This window comes from Haliaeetus leucocephalus, unplaced genomic scaffold, assembly GCF_000737465.1.
Source record: "Haliaeetus leucocephalus isolate CR32 unplaced genomic scaffold, Haliaeetus_leucocephalus-4.0 Scaffold889, whole genome shotgun sequence".
Taxonomy (NCBI): domain Eukaryota; kingdom Metazoa; phylum Chordata; class Aves; order Accipitriformes; family Accipitridae; genus Haliaeetus; species Haliaeetus leucocephalus.
Genome location: NW_010973325.1, coordinates 4,584,063 through 4,603,646, shown reverse-complemented (window position 1 = coordinate 4,603,646; position 19,584 = coordinate 4,584,063). Strand labels below are relative to the sequence as shown.

The window sequence follows — 19,584 nt, the reverse complement described above, 5'->3', positions numbered from 1 at the left end:
GCGGCGGGGACCCTTGGAAGGAGTGCGCGGAGGTGGCGGTGCAGCTGGCCCTCCGCGCCGGGCAGGTGAGAGCCCCGGCGGCGGGGGGGGGGGGGTTGGGGGAAGGGCCGTGTGGGCGCTTGGCTGGTGCGGAGGGCTGGGGGGAGGAGGAGGAGGAGGAGGAGGAGGAGGAGGAGGAGGAAGGCGGCAGGCTCGGCACCCGCTCAGCCGGGCCGGGGGGCCGCTTCCCTCTGCAGCGGGAGGGATGCCGGCGGCGGGGGCCGCTCCCCCCCCCGGGGCCGCAACCAGCGTAGGGACCAGGAGGCGCTTCAGGTGAAAGCAGATTTATTTTGTGACTGGGAGTATTTTTATTTGTTTAAAAAAATATAAATAAAGGCGGAAAGATTTGTCAGCGTGAAGGTGCTTTAGTAACTTTTTCAAATGTACAGGGAGCATTTATTCTGGCGCTGTAATGTTTTGGAGCATGCTGTGTTGCTAAGGTTGAATTTATGTACAACTGAGGCTTATGCCGTGGTGCATTTATCCAGAATATTGTGTATTTACACGTTACAGTACCAGCATTTGTTTCTGAGCAGCTTGTGCAGAGAAAAATAGTCATGTCAGGGAGGTTTTGTCTTCTTGCTATATATACCACTGTCTTCAGAGTGACTGAAGTTCACTTGCTAGGGATATAAATCAGCAGTGGCTCTGCACAGATCTACGGTAGCTTATTTAAGACCCATGTTTCGACACAGTAGAAGGTTAGTCATCTTGGGAGACATCCTGGCCCCACTGTCTGCAGCAGCAAAACTTCCACCGACTCTAACAGAGCCAAGAAGTGGGATCAGCAGATTGTTCAGATGAGAAATTGGGTAAAGCACAAACCTCAGCAACATGTCTTTCTCTTATGCTTCCGTTCTGCTCTATTCTGAAACGCGCTTTGTACCTGTACACTATGATTCAAGGAGCCCCCTTTTCTATCTTGAGTCCAGGACCTGTAACTTTTCCTTTATGTGTTATTAAAACTATTTTCTCCCTAGCAGAAGACACAAACAAAGATGAACAGAATGCCAGAGGAGGGGAGACTTGTTTTAGTAATACAGGGAATAAATGGATAATCCAAATCGGGATGACAGGTCATGCTCTCACAGACTCTCCAAGCAGGAGTTTTTCCAGCATACTCATTCTGCCAGCCATTTCACAAGAGAGACTCTCATGACTTGCTCAAGCCTCCACACCTTACTTCTCAAAATATCAATTTGTGAAGACAACCATAACCATCTCCGGCCATTTTAATTGCTCAGAAAGTCACAGCTGAGCACCTTTTCCTGTAAGAAATAAACATTCCAGAAGATTAATCCTTGCATCTTTTTTCACAGTTTGCCATCCCTACCTTGCAACTGGCAGGAAATGGCCGATTCCTTGGCAGGCCAAATTTAAAGCAGTCAAGGATGTTGTTTAAGTAAGCCTTTGGAACTGGGTAGGGTTTTTATTAACTTTGTAATGTTAAGGAATGTTTTTAGTTACAAAAAACATCAGAGATCCTTGTGGAAGAAAAGGTGCAAGTAGGGCTGTATCTTTTATTTAAGTGTCAATCCACTTCCAGCTATTCCCTAAAGGAGCTAGAGATAAGGACACAAAATGCAATCTAACATAGGTTTGATAGGACTCAATTTTTGTTGAAAATTGACTGATAAAATTTAGTTTTATTTTGGTCACTAAAAATAGTCAATTCTACTGGTCAAGTTCATCTTTTTCTTCTGCCTCTCTTCCCGTCCCTCAGACCCCTCCACCTTCGCCTCCATCCCCAGAAATCTGCTTGCACTCTCTGTCTCCCCAGATCCAAGTCCTGTTTCCATCCCTGCATGAAATTTTGCCACTGCAGCCTTTCATTTAAGGCCCTTAATTTCTCAGGACCACAGCAGGTTAGGAAGGCTTGGAATTGTTAGAAAGTGTCTACAAGAGTCTTGGCACAGAGGACAACCTGAAGAAAGGCATGCAAGTCAAGATTTTGGATTTCTAGGAAAAGTTAACCAGTAATACAGTTTCCTGGTCTCCCCTGTGGCTTACACAACTGGTTTATATTGCATCATGTTTCATGAGTATAAGTAAAATATAACTTCTTTCCAACAAAGGCATCTATGCTGTGGCATAGTTTCTAACTTAAAAGTCTGATAAAGAAATTTTTGCTTGAATATGTGTCAAAAGTGGTGTTGCTGCAGTAACTTCTATTCCCAGGTTAAAATCATTGCGTCTCTTGCCCATCCTGTTACTTAGTTCCATTACTTTTACGAAATATCACAGGCTCTCGTTTAATATATATGGCTATTTCATGAGAATGGCCATGGGTTTGTAATTTCTGTAATTGACCTGCATTAAAATTATGTCTCATTTGCTCTGTAAGGCCACATATAACTGCACTTTTTCAAACCTTTTTTCTGCTTTTTCTGTGAGTAAATTTGCTTGCTGTGTTCATGAGAGCACGCCTGTTGGCTTAATATGACTTTTCACTAAGAAAAGCAGGCACAACTAGTCTCTACATCTTTGATGCTGTTGAGAGCACCGAGTAATATTTGCACAGTTCTCTGCAATTACCGTTGGAGAAACTTCACCAAAATGAGTAGATGTGCTTCTAGGTGAAAACAAGACTAAAATACTGAGGCTAGACGCTAACGTGTTGAAGTCCACACAAACTACTTTTTTACTGTTTTTTTTTCTCCTCCCCCATCCCCCCCCCGAAAATAATTTTATGAGTCATAAGAGACCTAGCAGAATCCCACTAAAAAAGGGGCAAAATTTCCACTGATATTTTAAAAAGCCAAGATTTTTTTCCCTATGTTTGCTCCCAGGGGATATTGTTAGGCTATTTTCTATTAAACATGGACAGATTTTTTAGCAAACCAGATTGGTGTTCCCTAAATTATTTGTGGGTAGTTATGCTTTTTACCTAGATGTTTGATTTTATCAGTGAGCAAATATTTCAGAAAAATATTGCAAACAAGTAATCCATCTTGGAGCTCTGAGAAACGTGTGGTGAATGCAAGCAGTATGGCAAAATGGAATATCTAACATGAGCAACTCACCGTTGGTGGGTGTCCTGGCAGGTGATGGGGGAGAAGGCATCTTGGCCCTCTGTCCTCTCCGTTTTCCTTTGTATGACTTAATTTCACAAAGGCGTTGGGAAAGGAAGAGTCCAGGGCCGTGACTGTGCTGAGCCCTGGCAGCTCCATTTCCCCTGCTCCATGGCAGATGAAGAAGGGAGCGGGGACAACCTGGGTCTTGCTCTGTGCTGTTGACTTCACACGTGTACTGGCGTAAATGCCCCTCACTTTGCATAACCCCCCAAATGCTCCCAAGCAGGGTATTAGGATAAGATCTAGCCAATTCCTTTAGTAGAGGAGGGGCAGCATGGGCTAAAAGTGTTAAGTGACTCTGCTCTAAATAACCACGCTCCCAAAAATCAGCTACTTAGAATTTGCTGTAAAATCTCCATGATCTAATGTTTTACAGCTCACAGAACAGGAACATAAGTCCAGATACCTTCCGTACCAAGGCAACAGTCAGCAATATCCACTACTTGTCAGAACAATCAGCACACCCTTTAAACGTGGTATTTTGTACTACGAAAACCAAGAGCTGAGACTGAAATTTGGGAGTTGCTGGTTCCCTTTCCCATGTGTAATACAGCAGAACTGTTTTCTTTGGTCATCACACATTTCTCAATAGTTTTAAAATACTTTGATCAATAGAAATTTAGTTAAACAATTGAAATATACAAGTTTTAGAAGGGACTTGGAATATTGGTCTTGTTGGTGCTGGTTTTAGTAAATACAGTTCTATAAGTGGTGCTTAATTTTTGCTTTGTTTTGGTTTTCCTAATATCAAATAGTTTATTGTTTTCACTGGTCAAAAAATAAGTCTGCTCCTTTTGCATTTTGCCCCCTTATTTTTCTTTTTAATGAAGGAGTGGGAAAAAAACAGAAAGAAAATGGGAAAATTGGGGAAAAAGCTTTTATCAACTGTTTTCCCATATGTGCATTTGCACTTGATGTGGTTTAGTTCTGAGTTTATAACAGTAAAACCTTTGAAAATGAGATAAAGGCTTTTCCAGAAGAGAATCCAGGGTTAGATCACTGGTTTCATATCTAGGGAAAAGTCTACATTTTTGTTTTTTATTAAATATATAGCAATTCTTTGGGAACTAGTGGGTGGTCAGCACTTGAAGTTCCAAAAACCCATATACACAAGAAAAAATAAAATTTGTATGTCGTTGTTGGCAAAAAAATAAACCAATGGGGTTTGCCTTTTTAAAGTGAAAGAGCAGTGGGGTATTGGCCCTGTAAATTAAGAAAAAAGAAAAAGGTGTTTGCATGAAAAATTCCTAAGCCTTGAGGCTCTTTCTTATCTTACGTGTATCTTTTGTAATTTCCTAAACTGTGATGACTGCCATCATCCTTTTATTCCATTAGTTGCATCCCATTCATCAATCCTTTTCTGAACTGTCAAGAGAGTTCCTTGCAGATTGATTCAAAATGCCATGTTCCCAAAGGCTACTCATTAGCTCAGAAAGATTTTTAGTCAGAAGAATTAGAACAGGCTCTGGCAGAATTAGGCCTACAGTTGTTTTTCAGTAAACGTATTATTTTAGTGTGCACAGGATAAATGGCCAACAAATCTGATTTGTGAACTTCTGTTTCAGGTTATTAGGAAAGCTCTAACAGAGGAAAAACAAGTGTCCACAAAGACATCTGCAGCAGATCTTGTGACAGAAACTGATCATTTTGTGGAAAATTTAATTATTTCTGTTCTGAAAGAGAAGTTTCCCTCCCACAGGTGAGTGCCTATAGAAAGAAACTATCAATGACCTGTTTTCCTTTAAGAGCTGTATATCTGACTGGCATTTAAAGGGAATCTTAAAAGTATACATATCTCTCTTACCTATTAACCTATTGCTTTTGGACACTTTCAGAGGACTTCTTTTTTTAAAAGCTACCACTTCCCTCTACTTAGTACTTTATATTTTCTAATAGTTATGTTTCTTAATATATGTATTTAATAATGTTTCCCCTGTAGGGACATCATGTATAAAGGTTTTGTATGGATCTCCATGATTTTCAGAATACTGATCTGTTCTCTATTTTATAAGAATTATGCTAAGGATATCTATAAAATATAGCTGAAATTAATGATAGCAAAGGTCCCATCCTGCAGACCTTCCCTTCACTTTCTTTTGCCATCATACATAAGCGTTTGCCAGATCAGGACAAGTATCTCATTTAGTCACATTTACCTTGTGTTGTATAGAATCCTAAAATCAGTGAGAAGCAGGGTTGTTTATCATCATCATCATTTGATGCATATACATAAACAGGTTATAACTTTTACTATATGGGATGACAACCCAAGGTTTTAAAAATAGATCAGATTGTTGACTCCTCTTGAATTATTATGGTCAATTTGAAAATAACAACTCCTAGCACATGAACAGATTAGAGAGAAGTTTGGTATTAGTTGGCCAGTTTTGTTCAATGCAGAGACTCTGCAATCGATTTCCACGTTTAACTTCAGTCTACACGGATAAAATTCATCTTGCTGCAGAGCCTGTGTATCCCTTAAATACTGTATGACTTCCTCCTAACTGTGTGCATCTCTGATGGGGATGAGCCTTGCACTCTAGTGCTGTGCAGAAATCAACAAAGATGAAAATCTGGAGGCTCAGCTACTAATCTGATTGTCAGCAATGCTGCTGGAAAAAAAACGCCGTAAGAAGGAGCAGAAAGAACATTATATACTAAATATGGCTTTCTAAATACGTGTTGTATGTGATCACATATTGAAGCAGTACTGTACAGCATAATGTGTGGTTCTTGGCCGTGATTCTCAAGAGAGTGCCAGGCTTTACAAGCCTATTATTTGTGTAATATTCCTTCTACTATTGCTGGCTGTGCTCTTTTCTCATCTCCACTCTTACGGTGGTTTTTTGTTTTTTTTTTCCTTGAACAGTCTGGCAGAGAACATAAAACATACGCATTTCACATAAAATGAGAATCATCAGAAGCACTCGAGTTACTCAGAATGGGAACAAAAGTTGTAAGGTCAACATAGACCTAGGAGTGCAAAAATCCCTGACTTTATTAACTCTGTAAAGTTAACTTCTGACTTTATAAGCAACTGAAGGAATTGCTGTTTCTTCAAGACCATTATTTTTTGCTGATACTGGTTATTGGTTTTGATTGAAGCTTATTCAGACAGTGAATGCATTTAGATTAAACAATAGATTAAAACTAGATTTATCTAGACTAGATTTAAAACACTTGCAATGAGGAGTTTGCAGTAGCAATCAAGGTTTAAATTACAGTGCAATGAAAACATTAAAAGATCACTTAAATTGTGTTTAGTCTTTCCCCTAACCTGGTTGTTCAAAGCATCACTGAAGATTTGTTATTTCTTTTTCTCTTAAATCATCTTGATTCTTATGTTCTCTGAATCAAAAAATGTACCTTAGGAGTTAAAAAATTAAAAGGGATCTCATTAGAATCTGTGCTATTTGCAACTGTGGCAGTGATGAGTCTTCAGATATTGGAAATGTACTCAGGAGTAAAGAGAAATATTAGGAAAACCTATTAAAAATGTAATTTGGCCCGTTTCTTTCTTCTTCTCTCTGCTTGGCAAAGTGCTATGTATCATCCTCATTTGTGCTCATCCAAGTTTTCATCTTTGCCCACTCTTTGGCACTCTGACATGCTCGAAGTGAGTCTTTTCAAAAGGATGTTTTTTGTGATAGATCTTTGAGTTGTGGATAGGCACAGCCAGAATATCAGGGGTTGCTGGTTGAAAAAGGCTATCGTACCATTTGTCTGTGTTATTGTTACACAAGTTGTCATCTTTGGTGTTAATTGTGGCCTTAATCCTGTAGACCTTAAAACCAGGACACAGCCATTACAGAGGGTGACATCCGACTCCAGCTTCCCAGCTTTCTGCCCTCGGACACCCGGAGGGGATGGGTGAGGGGCAGTGCTGGTTTGAACCTCCTGCGCCCGACTGGCAGTCGCTGCTCCTGCTGCAGTTTACGCTATGCTATGGTTTCCTTGCTGTTCCAGCAATGAATTTCAGAGCAGCACCATGGTACGAACAGATGTACGCTCAGGCTTGGCTGAAATTACTGGACTCGTTTTCCATGGGAGAGAACTTTAATCCAGATTTGAAGAGAGGTCAACAGAGCTGGCAGGCTGGCATACTAAATTAACTACTGTAATGACACGGCTACCCTTCCCACTTCTCAAGCTGTTCCTAAAATTTGGTCTCCAGTACTTCAGGCCGAATGTTTTGCTTAGTTTGCATGTTTTTACAGCACAGGGAGCCATAGAGCAACACATCTGATATTGCCTGTGAGGGACTCTCACAGTTCCCAGTATCGCATAACAGCAAGGGGCTTATTTTAACCTGTTGGCCCAAATTTCATAAAATGGGCACCTAATTTGCCCTACATCCATTTTGGAAAAGTTGTTCTTGGCCATCAAGACTTTATCAATGGCACTGCTGTGCCCCGGCTTCATGTTAGCATTTCTGTCTGGGGGGGCTGTGGCGTCGCACCCCTGCTGTAAAGAAAAGGTGAGGGACATGCTTACGATACTTGAGGGCAAAACACCTTACACAGAAATGCTCTTGTCTTTAAAGAAGTTCCCATTTCAGCTTTCTTTGACTGGCAAGACAATGGCTACAGCTCGGGCCCTGGCTGGGGGAGCTGGCAGAGGGTTGAAGCAGGGGCATAATCCATGGGGAAGGTGGACAATCTGAGGTGGGACATGAGGTGCTCCATCTGCAAGAAGATGAGCTTCCTCTGCAGCCAGCAGCACAGCCGAAGCGTATGATTGGGTTTAGGTGCTAATTACAAGATTTGTAAAAGCAAAAGTCAAATGATACAGTACCAACAGGACAAAATAATGGAATATTTAGAGCAAGGAGTCTGCAAAGTGTTACGTTTGACTGAGAATTCCAAACACTTGTTCAAGTCTTTCTTGTTTCTCAGTTGCACACTAACACTTCGTCCTTCAGGTGTTATCTTTAATGGAGGTGAAAATAGGAACAAACACTTCCTACTTCCCTCTTCATACCAACTGGGGGCCCACAATGCCATCAAAACAGTCCCTTTCTACTGAGAGAAAGGCAAAGCAGCGTTTGGAAAATTCAGGAAATCTCCTCCTGTGCTGTCTGCAGAACATTTTAAGCTCGTGGTTGCAAGCGTTATGTGGCATCATGCAGCGTGTGTTGAGGGCACAAAAGAAAATAGCTGTTACTCTAGTCCTAGGGAAGCAACTGTTTCTGCAAAAGACATTTTCTCTTTATTTTATCCAATTTTTTTCCCTCTGTGTCTTCAAGAGAAGCTTTTTCGTCTTCAGGCATTTGCAGGAACTCTGAATACCACTACCAGTTGTTCGAATGTGAAACCAAAAGCCAGATTCAGTATTAAGCAGTCTGATTCTACATTTTCTGTACATACCAGACTTTATTCAAATTTGTGAGAGTAGCACCTGCACAACACTTATAGAAACAGACCCTGAGCAGTTTATGGGAGAGCAGGGATAATTAAGGTCAGCAGGAAATGTGCCAGAACTGGATGTTCATTTCCCAGGGAAAAGGGGGGGAGGGAGCATATCTACTAAAAGAAATTAGGACAGAACAACAGAACAGAAGATGAGCTCAGATTTCAATGTGTGCCTTGTGCATCCAAACAACAAGCAGAAAAAATAATTTGTTGATTTTCTCTGGGTCATGGGAAAAAGAAAGTTCAGCTTTCTAAACCTTTTAATTTCCAGACTACTGTAAAAAATTCAAGTGGGAGTGAGACTGGATTTTCTAAGAGTGCATTATTTCCTGCTGACTGAATTTGACTGCAAAGGGAAGCAGCTACAGTTTGCAGTTTCTGTTACTTACTGCAAGAGACAGGCCTAACACATAAAATTACATTCTGCATTAAAAAAAAAAACTTCTTCTAGAGTTCCAGGGATGCCAGTTCAGATCCATTTCTGCATTCATTTTCATGACTTTCCTAATGGTATATTGGGAGAGTGAACATAAATGGAGTTCTTTTTTACCATGTAAAATAGTATGCTATAAATTTGAGAACTCTCCTTCAAAGTTTCTATGAAAGTTCCCCATTCCCAAATGAAAAAAGCAGTATGTGTGTTTATAGATACATATATATTTATACAATTTTTTTATATGTATAAAAAAAATGAAGTATCTCTTCAAAAACTGGAAGATGGAGTTTGACTTTTCCAAATCACATATCTAAGCCAGTTTTCTGAGACACTTGTTTTACTCCACACCAAATGCAGGTTTATTGCAGAAGAATCCACTGCTGCTGGTTCAAAGTGTGTCCTCACCGACAGTCCGACCTGGATTATTGACCCTGTTGATGGAACGTGCAACTTTGTGCACAGGTAAGTAGACAGTGAACTGAGAAATACATAAAAAAAGCAAAATGTAGCTTCTCACAAATCCTCCCTTGCACTTAAAGGTGTTTTACTGTGGTAGATTCATTCCCTTGACTCGTAAGTAGGAGTCATCCCTTTATCTTTTTGTACCTCGTGTAGTGTATCTGAGGGAGTGTGTGTTTGTGCTGGAGAGAGCTCTGTACTGTTACCTAAGGTAAGCTAAAGTTTCTGCTGATTGCTTAATGACCCAAAGCTCTTGACTCACAGCTCGTTTATATATAACTGCACAATAACGTGCAGAGACTTGAGCTGAACTGGAGGAACAAGGCTGTGCTATGATGACACTTGGCCTAACGCCTTATGTGGTTGTTACACATTCCTTTTAGTAGTGGTGTTTTCTCCCTTTCAAATACAAACGCTTCATTTTTCCTGGGAAGTAGAACTATTGCATATATGTAGAGTAGAACTGAAAACTAAGTTATACATAGATAATGGTTTTAAATTTCTAAAATACCTCTAGGCAAAAAGAAATCCAGGGATCATTACTGCAAAAATGCAAAAGTTTAATTTATTGGTTGAGTGCTAGGGGTTGTAAACTAACGACTGTTCATAATACTTCTACTTAAAAACCTTAAATATGTTCTGCCTTGTAGTTAGTGACTTAATATAACTGCATTTATCATTTAAAAAAAAAAAAGAAAGCATTTCCTTGAATTTTGATGCAATTACACAGAACTCAAGGGCAGATGGGGGTTGTCATGTGCTGGTATTTCATGCAATTAAGTGAAATTTTCTCTTTCTAGCAGTATTTTCTGGACCTTTACTTTACAGCCCTTTTTAAAACGTGTTTTTAAGAGATGAATTTATTTCATTGTTTAAAATGCAATAATTATACTTTAGTCAAAAGGACCAAATTAAATCCATGATCATCACTTTGACAAAGGAGAGAGCAGGGGAACTGGTTTCTCCTTATGTTGATGTCAGCAGCAAGGTATATCCATGCTACTTAATTGCTGTCTCAGATGCTTGAACTTAAACAAAATGTGCTCTTAAAAGTGATGACTTGTTATAACAACACTAATGATTTTATACTGGATAATTCAATTACACTAAAGCAAAAAGATCACTAAAATATACAACACGCTTAGTATAAAAATCCTGATAACTTCATGTGTTTATTCCTTGCCTTCTCCAATATTAAATTACATTTTTAAAGGAACCAACAAAGTTAAAGAAGCTGACAAAGGAGAACTAGTACAACGTCAAGAGCATTTTGACACAAGTAAAATCACAGAGCTCCATGTGGGGTTTTGTTGCCTAAGGGAGTTGCATAAGGAGTAAGTCGAGAGATTTTTCATCAATAATTCTTCATTTCTTATTTTTCACAGATTTCCAACAGTGGCAGTGAGCATTGGATTTGCTGTTAACAAAGAGGTATGAAGTATGTTCTCTAAGATGGGTACCTGAGAGCTGGTTAGAAGCCTCAAAACCATGTGGGAACTTTAAATAAAATAAAATTTTTTAAAAAATCAGCCACTACTCAGGTTTTTCCATGCTTTTTAATTGCATTTGATCATACTCTACTAGTCTAAAATCGTAGTCCTGCAAAACTTACTTACGCAAACTGGCAATTACAAGACAATTCTTACAAATTATTACAAATATTACAGGATTTATGTGGGGGGGAGAAAGGGAGTACTGGTGTGAGCAAGGCTTTGTAAGACAAAACCATAATGAGTTAAATATAGTGCTGCCTATTCATAATTTAAACATTATCTCCTAGTGTTCTTATGTTATTATTATTGCTTCTTTCCTGCTAGCAGTATCTGTGAAAGCTAACTGCTACTATGAGGCAATTCAGAACTGATTTCTATGAAGAGTGCAAAATAATGGGCCTAGTTCATTTAATCTCCTTTTATGGTTTTTCTAATGTAGTAAAATAACTGTATTTCCCACATAAGAGCGTGATTACGGGCTGGGGGGAAGTACCTAGCCTTCATATGTCCCCATTTGAATTTCCCAGCTATACTCATTCATGCTAGTGCTTTTCTCCAGACGTTGCCAGTTTACCGTTTGATATATACAGAAGAAATAGCTATTCAAATTGCCAAGGAATGTGCCTCTTTCAGCCTTATTCCACGATCTTAAATATATGTATAGCTGTAAGCAAAGCCAGCAAGAATTCTGTGCAATAACAACATAGTTTTCAGATGCACTAGTGGCTCTTACTGATTTAAACAGAATAATGTTGTGTACTTCTCTAGTTAGACTTTTCAAACATGGAAACTGCAGAGGAGCATTTCCATGCTTTTCTGAAGTTTATTCATTCCCAAAGGTCATTTTGAATATTACATATTACTACCAGACAGATTTCTCTAATATTTATGTTTCTTAGAACACCATTGTGATTTTGATGCTGCATATTTTGGGTTATGTTAACTAAACAAAGCTGAAACAAAAATAAAGAATGATGTTAAATCTCCCTCAGTAAACAAATGGGAAAAGCAGAAAAAAGTAGTAAGCTGAAAAGGAGCCAAAGTACACACAGGGGAACTGGCCTGAATGTAAGTCTTGAACAGTACTGAAGAAATTCCTGCAGATGTCTTCAGGGAAGAGTCTATTAATAGTGTGTTCCTCAAAAGAAACCTTGGTTTAGATGGGACCTCAGGGTAGGGAGTGAGGACAGTCTATTCCCTTTGAATTGTCTCTGATGAACACTGATGATTATTCACATTGAACGGAGGAGGGCAGCAGGAAAAGATTTGGAGTCTAGAACATCTGAGATGTTTTCTTGACCTTGTTACCAACTTCTTCTGTGACCTTGGGCAAGTTGCTTAATTTTTGTGCATCTGTCCACCCCTAAATAAAATATTGCTAATAGTACTTATCTAGGGGTGATTTTTAGGAGCTGACCACTGAAGTTTGTAAAGTGCTTTAAAATCTTTTGGTGAAACCTATTAAAGTAATGGAAATATTAAATACCTTGGGTTTAAATCAAGGGTCAAATTCTGACCCTTTTCTCATTGGTAAACAGATACTCCCACAAAAATTCCAGTGTCGCTCATTCTCAAGCTTTCATTGAGGGTCACAACATTTCGTATTTCTCTTCAAACTCCTTCTCTTTGGGTCGTGTGACTTCATGAGATTCTCACTTTTATGTGTAAACAAAAGGATTTTGCAGAGAAATGTTTGAACCAGTGACCGGAGTGTACTACTTTGCTTGAAAAGGCGGGCAAATTACATGCATCGTGAAAGGTGAAGTGCATATAAAAGCACCCACTGTTAATACAGTGTGCCATGACTTCTGAGTTTGGATGCCTCACTGATCATATATCTATGTATTTGGGGCTGCAAATCTTCAGGGTCCACCTGAAGTCAATGGGACTACTTCTAGGTGTAACTGCTCACCAGTGAAAGTAAAGCATTCAGAATCTGGCCTTAGAGGACTTGCATACTTTCAATAAAAACATACAGTTGAATTTGAAATCAACTTAGCATGATCACGAACAGATTGCATTAACTTCTCCTTTATAAACTGAATTTTATATGACCTATATCTCAGTATCAAAGTAATAGTAAAATTATTCCAGTTTATTAGCATCAATACAATCTTTGATTACGTGTACCAGTTAAATTATTGCTGATCTTTCTGCCATTAGTAGTTGTTTATATTTATGATGAGTAATTTGAGTTGCATTCATTTCTTTCCTTTTCAAAATCTTAAAGCTTGAATTTGGTGTAATTTACCACTGCACTGAAGAACGATTATACACTGGTAGAAGAGGTCAAGGGGCATTTTGTAATGACAAAAGGCTTCAGGTATCAAAAGAGACAGGTTGGTCTAGATTTTGTTAGAACTCTAAAAGGAATATGTTAATTTTGTTTCAGAGTTGTTGCAAATCATCATTAGGATAATGAACATCATTATCCTGATGGACAGTATTTCACCTGCATGATAATTTTGTTGTTCTGTGTTTGTTTTTTTTCTGAAAAATCACAACTTTCCTCATTTTCTTTTTAAAATATACATCTGAATGTGAACTATTTAAATAATCCTAAATTATTTTGCTTCATAACCATTGTTTAAAATAAGGAAGAGTGAGTGGATTCACCAGTTTCATTCCAGCTGGCATAACTTTTTTATGAGGAAGATGCAATGAGAATGGTGAATCAAATTCAGAGTACAATGGCGGCCGTTATTCACTTACTTTCCAATAAACTTGTACGTCATAAAGTGTATTATGTCTGTAGGCATACATACTAACAGTAAACTAAAGGATGCATGCTTCACCAGGGGTTCTTTAACAGCTTGCTTTTGTGTGTGAGGTATGTTTCAACATACAAATAGATAGCAACACTTAGTCAACACTTTAATGGAATTCTTTTATTGGTAAACCAAGTCATAGATCTGTCTGTTTACCTAATGATAATAGATAACAATAATCAGATGTGTCTAGAGAAGTTTTCTTTTAATCAATGAAAATGCAGAGGGGAACATAACACTCAGTTGAAGACAGAAGCAGACATGTGCCAAAAACATACATCACTGTACACAGGAGATGGTAAAAATTTCACCCCAAAAAGAGATTTACGAACTTGAAACACAGTAAATTCAAGCAATTTAATGTACAGATTTGTTGTAGTGCCCCAAGCAGACTCTGCGTCAAAACTTCCCTGAAATTTGGGCAAGTTTGGCTATTCACCTAAATTAATAGTGAGCCAGGGTCTCCCTATTGGGAGAGATGGAGCAAATTGTGAAGTTGATAACCCCTAAGATTTTGAATCCTTGATTGTACATCACATTTTTGTCAGTGCTCAAATATCCCATATTTCACAAAAGCCCACGCTGTCAGAGACTATTAGGAAGAACTAGGGATGCACACAGTTGGGCTGGTAAGCCACTCCTGAACTGGCCTTGCTCACTTTTGCAGTCAGAGAGTTCTGTTTTCTAGTTGAGCAAGGAAGTTTTGGCACATTCCACTTTTGTCCTCCTTTCTCTGGACATCCAGTCTACGTGGGTGTCTAGAACAGAGCAAGGGAAGTGGACCTTCTGCCCTTCCAAATGCTTTGAAATTCTCCTTTGTTTTGAGAGACATCATTTGGTGGTGGGCAATTTCACCAGTGAAGATGGATCTTCTTTAGTCTTGCTTCTAATGATGTTTTATGTGTATAAAATCACAGTTGTTCTTTTCCTGTAAGGACTAAGGCTTCAGTAAAATAAACCAACCCTGGAACAGTGTGTTTCCCCGTACCTACCACTGGAACTCAAGCAGCCTTCACCGATACACAATGTGTTGGAGACCTAGGCTGTCATGTTACTTCATGCCTTTTGTTTTCAGGAAGTGTGACTGTTGTATAACATCGATCTGCGCTACACATTAATTGTTCAGATTTCATCATTTGAAATCACAGTCCAGGCAAATACTGTTCTTTGTCAATGCCAAATTTTGCAGAGGTCTGGCATGGGAGTTCAAGCAGTCAGGATAAACATAAATGAAGGATCCATCTTCCCTTTGATCTTGCTTGAGTGATATTTCTTATCATGCTTAGATTCAGGTCGGGCCTTCTATGTGCTAATACTGTAAGTGTATTGGTCAACAGAATTGGTCTTTTCCTCATAAATCTATCCATGTCACTGTTAAATGTCTTCTACCAAGCCTCCTTATTTTTCTGGCCTCTGTCAGAGTGAGGAGTACTCAGTAAATTTTTTCCTGTACCTTGAATTCCTGAAACCCCATCAATTCTTGTGATCAGCCAGCTCCTTTTCCTAAGCAGAGACCTCCCTCTTCCTTGCCTTAGTCTCCTCATCCAATTTCTACCTGTAGCCTTGATGAAAATTGAAGAGATCCATTTATGCATTAGAAATATATTTAATCACTCAAAAGAACAACTGTCTTAGTCATGACCCAGCTATGACTGGTGTGGTGTGAATGCTTGGTGCATTTCAGCAATGAGGCATGCATTAAATGTTCTGTAATTATAAATTGGGTCTGTTATGCAAAAAGGTCTAAGGCAGATTGCTTTCACCATCCAGAGTTTTCAGTGGTGGCTAAACAATGAATACCCTGCAGCGTGCCTGGATTGGTGTTTCTATATTTTAATGCAGTAATTTAAAAAGCAATTATTAAATCTATGTTCCTACAGTTACGCTTTGTGATATCCTGTAACTTTTAATCTAATTACATACCTGTTACTCACCAACCATTTACCACATTGCTTGAATCCATAATGTTCCTCTGCAATACTAAATTCATTGGTAGCCTGTTAATTAAATGATGTCTCACTCCAGCCTAATTTACTTTTGAAAACCTCCTTGCTAATTCTGCTAAGAATTTTCAACTTGTGCCATTAGCTGTAATAACCAGGTAGACATTCCCTAGCTGAATGAATGCCTAGCCTTAACCCAGGGTAGAAGGTGACACCTGGCACTTGGGCACAGCCTATTTAGTAAGTAATCAACAGCTAAAGCTTTGAGTTTTGTCATGCCTCTAACACCTCAAAGTTCAGCTGGCGCAGCAGAAGCAGGGACACTTGGCATTTGATCAACCATCTCCACCTACGTTGGCATATGCTTGTTAAATACTAGCAATATTCAGATCTCATGTGAGGACTACGTCAACACCCTGTAAGTCACTGTGAGTCTTTCTTTTGACTGTACACAAGGCTGATACCCTCATCTGCTGTAGGTCAGAGTTGCCCTTGCTGAACACAGTACAAAAATAACATTTGTATATTATTCTTAATTAAGATACTGCTGTAGTTTGTGATAAGAAGGGGTTTTATTCAGTCATAAGGTGTCTTCAGTCTTTGAAATGTCACAATGAAGGGGAGCTGTTACTGGATGACTGGTGGTTTAGGTAGAAACTTTTCTTTCCTCTTACTGTATTCCCAAATGTTTATCATTTGTTAACAAATTACATTAAAGTTCCCTATTCAAGAAATCCTGTTTTCAAATATGATTAGATTAGCATCATTCATAGTTGCTAGGTCACTGGATTATTTTTAGTTGACTGCTAATGTTAGTGAATTTGCCAAAAGCTGACCAGTCAATGAAATACAACAATGTATGGAAAGAGAAGGAATGTAAGAGGGCATTCGTGGTTTTAATCTTCCTGTTCTTTTTTTAAAAAAGTGTGTTTAAAGCAGACCATTTGATATGAGAAATCTAGTCTTGCTTGAATTTTTATACAAAGTTGTCACTTATCCCATGAAAGAGTTTGAGGTAAAAAAAGGGACATGAAAATTGTTTTTCTGTGAAAAGTCCATTAGTGTTTAATTTAAAAACAAATTTCCAGAATCTACCTGGAAGCTGTTGAATTAATGGAAACAACTACCTACATTGCAGATATCTCGAAGGCCTTAATTTTAACAGAAATTGGTCCAAAACGTGACCCTACAACTTTGAAATTGTTCCTTGGTAACATCGAGAGATTGCTCAAGGCACAAGCACACGGGTAAGATATTTTACAATATATGTCTCACATTTGTGACCAAAAATAATTTATAAAAAAAAAGTACGTTGCACGTTTTGTGATCTCGACACATAGGTTGAAATCAAAGGCATTTTCTGCTTTACATTACCGTGTCCCCTTCTCGTGGGGTTTAGGGTCCGTGTCATTGGGAGCTCGACCCTGGCTCTGTGCCATTTGGCATCCGGCGCTGCAGATGCCTATTACCAGTTTGGGTTACACTGCTGGGACTTGGCAGCGGCAACTGTCATTATTAGAGAGGCAGGTGGCACTGTAATAGACACTTCAGGTGAGTAAAATATCCTTGTTTTCATTGACCACCTGGGGACTGAGTGGCTATTTTGGGGCAGCTTCTGTTACCTCAGTACAGTCCTTCTCCTGTGGCTCTATCTCATTTCTGGCAACATTCTGTAGAAGCGTCTGTACTCCCCGCTAGGCTCTGGCTGGTTATTCATAACACGCTGATGTAATTCCAGCCTGGGGTTTCATCACATCAAAGGTCTTCTGAGTCAAACTGCATTTCCGTGGCTTTAAGTACTTCCTTTAAAGCATCAGATTTACAGTAAAGAACCAGCCCAGGAGATTGGTAGACATGCTCAGACTCCAAACCAATTTCGGCAGAGACGGCCTCCTGAGAAAGGAGGAGTCTCAGGTACATGTCTGACCATACATGACTAGGAACTACTCCGAGGGACTAAAGGACAGCACAGTCTCTGGATTATTATTTTATTCATTTAGATGGTGCACATCTCACAGTAATGGTTTACTGGTGACCAATATGCAGATACTGTGGAAAGATATGGTGGATTAACAAGAAGGGTACGCTGATTGAACTAATTTCTGTTCCATCCCTTCCTGTTGCTAAAAGAAGGGAATATTGCATTTGTTGTTGGATGCTGAATGAATCTAGACATTTCGCTGCTTCTGTTGCATACTTTGGCACTGTATCTAGAATTTTCTGAAATTGTTTTTTGCCGGAGATTTCCAGATAGGATTTGCTGAATTGGACTGTCATTCCCACCCCAAAAAGAGCTACATATGAAGTTGTTTCAGTGTTTCTGAACCTATCTAATTACTGCATGGTTTATATTTAAGAATACATTGCCTTTTTACATCACGTAAGACAGTTCTCATTAATCCTCTTGTCCTCAGGGGGACCTCTGGACCTTATGTCCTGCCGAGTGATTGCTGCGGGCACCAGAGAGATGGCTATGTTCATAGCTCAGGAAATACAAACTATTTACTACAGACGGGATGATGAAAATTAAATACTTACAATATGGAGTCTGCCCTCCTGAACTACGTAACTTTTGCAAGATGGGTGGCTTAAAGGGTACGTGATTTCAGCAGGATGCTTTCTGTGGAGATTTTCTGTGTCAAATATTTTTTATAAATTTATTACAATGTGGGAAGGCATAGGGAGATTTTTAAACCTCTAAGAATCATGTTTGCTTTTTAATATGTATCTCTTTCAGCAGTATCTTTTTTATAAAATAGCATATTTTACTTGTAGTAAAGTAGTCTCAAAATTAGGTTGTAATTTCATATCTGTGGGGCTGATATTTAGTCTTTTGTAACATGCAGCTAAAAATGGAACTATTTTTACAGATGCAGATCTCAGGTAAATGAGCTTTAGGACTGTAGTCAGGACAAGTAGTTAAGATGTGTGCCTATAATACCCTTGTTCTATGATACTTAAGAATGCAATAAAAATGACATTATTGTTTCCTAACTACATAATAGTGATATATCCATATATATGTATATGTACATATATGTATGTCTGTGTGTATGTGTGTATTATATATACACCTATACATGTATATCCATGTATACACACACATACGTGTGTGTGTATATATATATATATGGGTATCCTGGATGTTTACAGCAGTTTAGAGAATGCATAGAAGAAAGCTAATATTGGAAGTTGTTTTCAGGTAAAGAGCATAGGTTACTTACGTGATTTTTGGTGGGGGCTATCCACATGATGAATAACAGAGCTGATCATGGAAAATGTTTAATGATTTTACAAACTGTCCAGCTAGTTCTTGTTTCCCTTCATCCCTCTGCATGGGGATAAATCATACTGTCCTACAGGCCTCTCTAAGATATTCAAACCTGCAAACACCTTCTACCATAGAGTAATTATAGTTAAAACCAGGAATATTGAACTCCACTGAGTTATTCACAGTATTATCTATGACACGCAGCAGGAGGCCAGCAGAATAGAGCACAGTGTCAAGGAGCTGTTGACTTTAGAGAAACTCTGAGCAGAACAGCAGGATTTGGCCCCTTACAGGCAAGTTATTAAAAATATGCACATAAGATATGCTTGCAAAAAGTTGTAAATCACATGCCCTTCTCACACAAAGTTGTAATAGCACTTTTTGATCAGAGAAACCTGTAAAATCAGTTACATACATTTCCTAAATACACAGCTGTTCTCTATCCTTGTTCTCTATCTTTGTATCTAGCATTGGTTTTACTTCCACCAAGGTGTTAATTTCTATTTAGATTATTATTTAAATCATGAGCACAGGGAAAATACAAGTGTGTCCAGAAAAGTAGTTGAGATGAAATCACTTCTATTTTTTTCTTAAAAAACTGAATTAAAAGATGTGTCTTTTTTGCAAGAGTGCAAATTAAAGGAATGAGCCAAAAAAGTAGGTTGGTTAAAAATTTTTATCTTTCTTTAT

General features: G+C 38.7%; 1 protein-coding gene across 1 annotated transcript; it reads left to right on the top strand.

Moving 5' to 3' along the window:
- Window positions 1-2: 2 nt before the first annotated feature.
- On the top strand, window positions 3-19,462 carry IMPA2 (inositol(myo)-1(or 4)-monophosphatase 2; the record flags this gene model as incomplete). The annotated part of the gene is made up of 8 exons (XM_010583346.1): window positions 3-65; window positions 4,679-4,812; window positions 9,318-9,422; window positions 10,805-10,850; window positions 13,143-13,251; window positions 16,762-16,870; window positions 17,023-17,174; window positions 18,038-19,462. Coding segments are annotated over 8 exons (834 nt in total), but the record flags the coding sequence as incomplete, so codon positions are not given.
- Window positions 19,463-19,584: the final 122 nt, after the last annotated feature.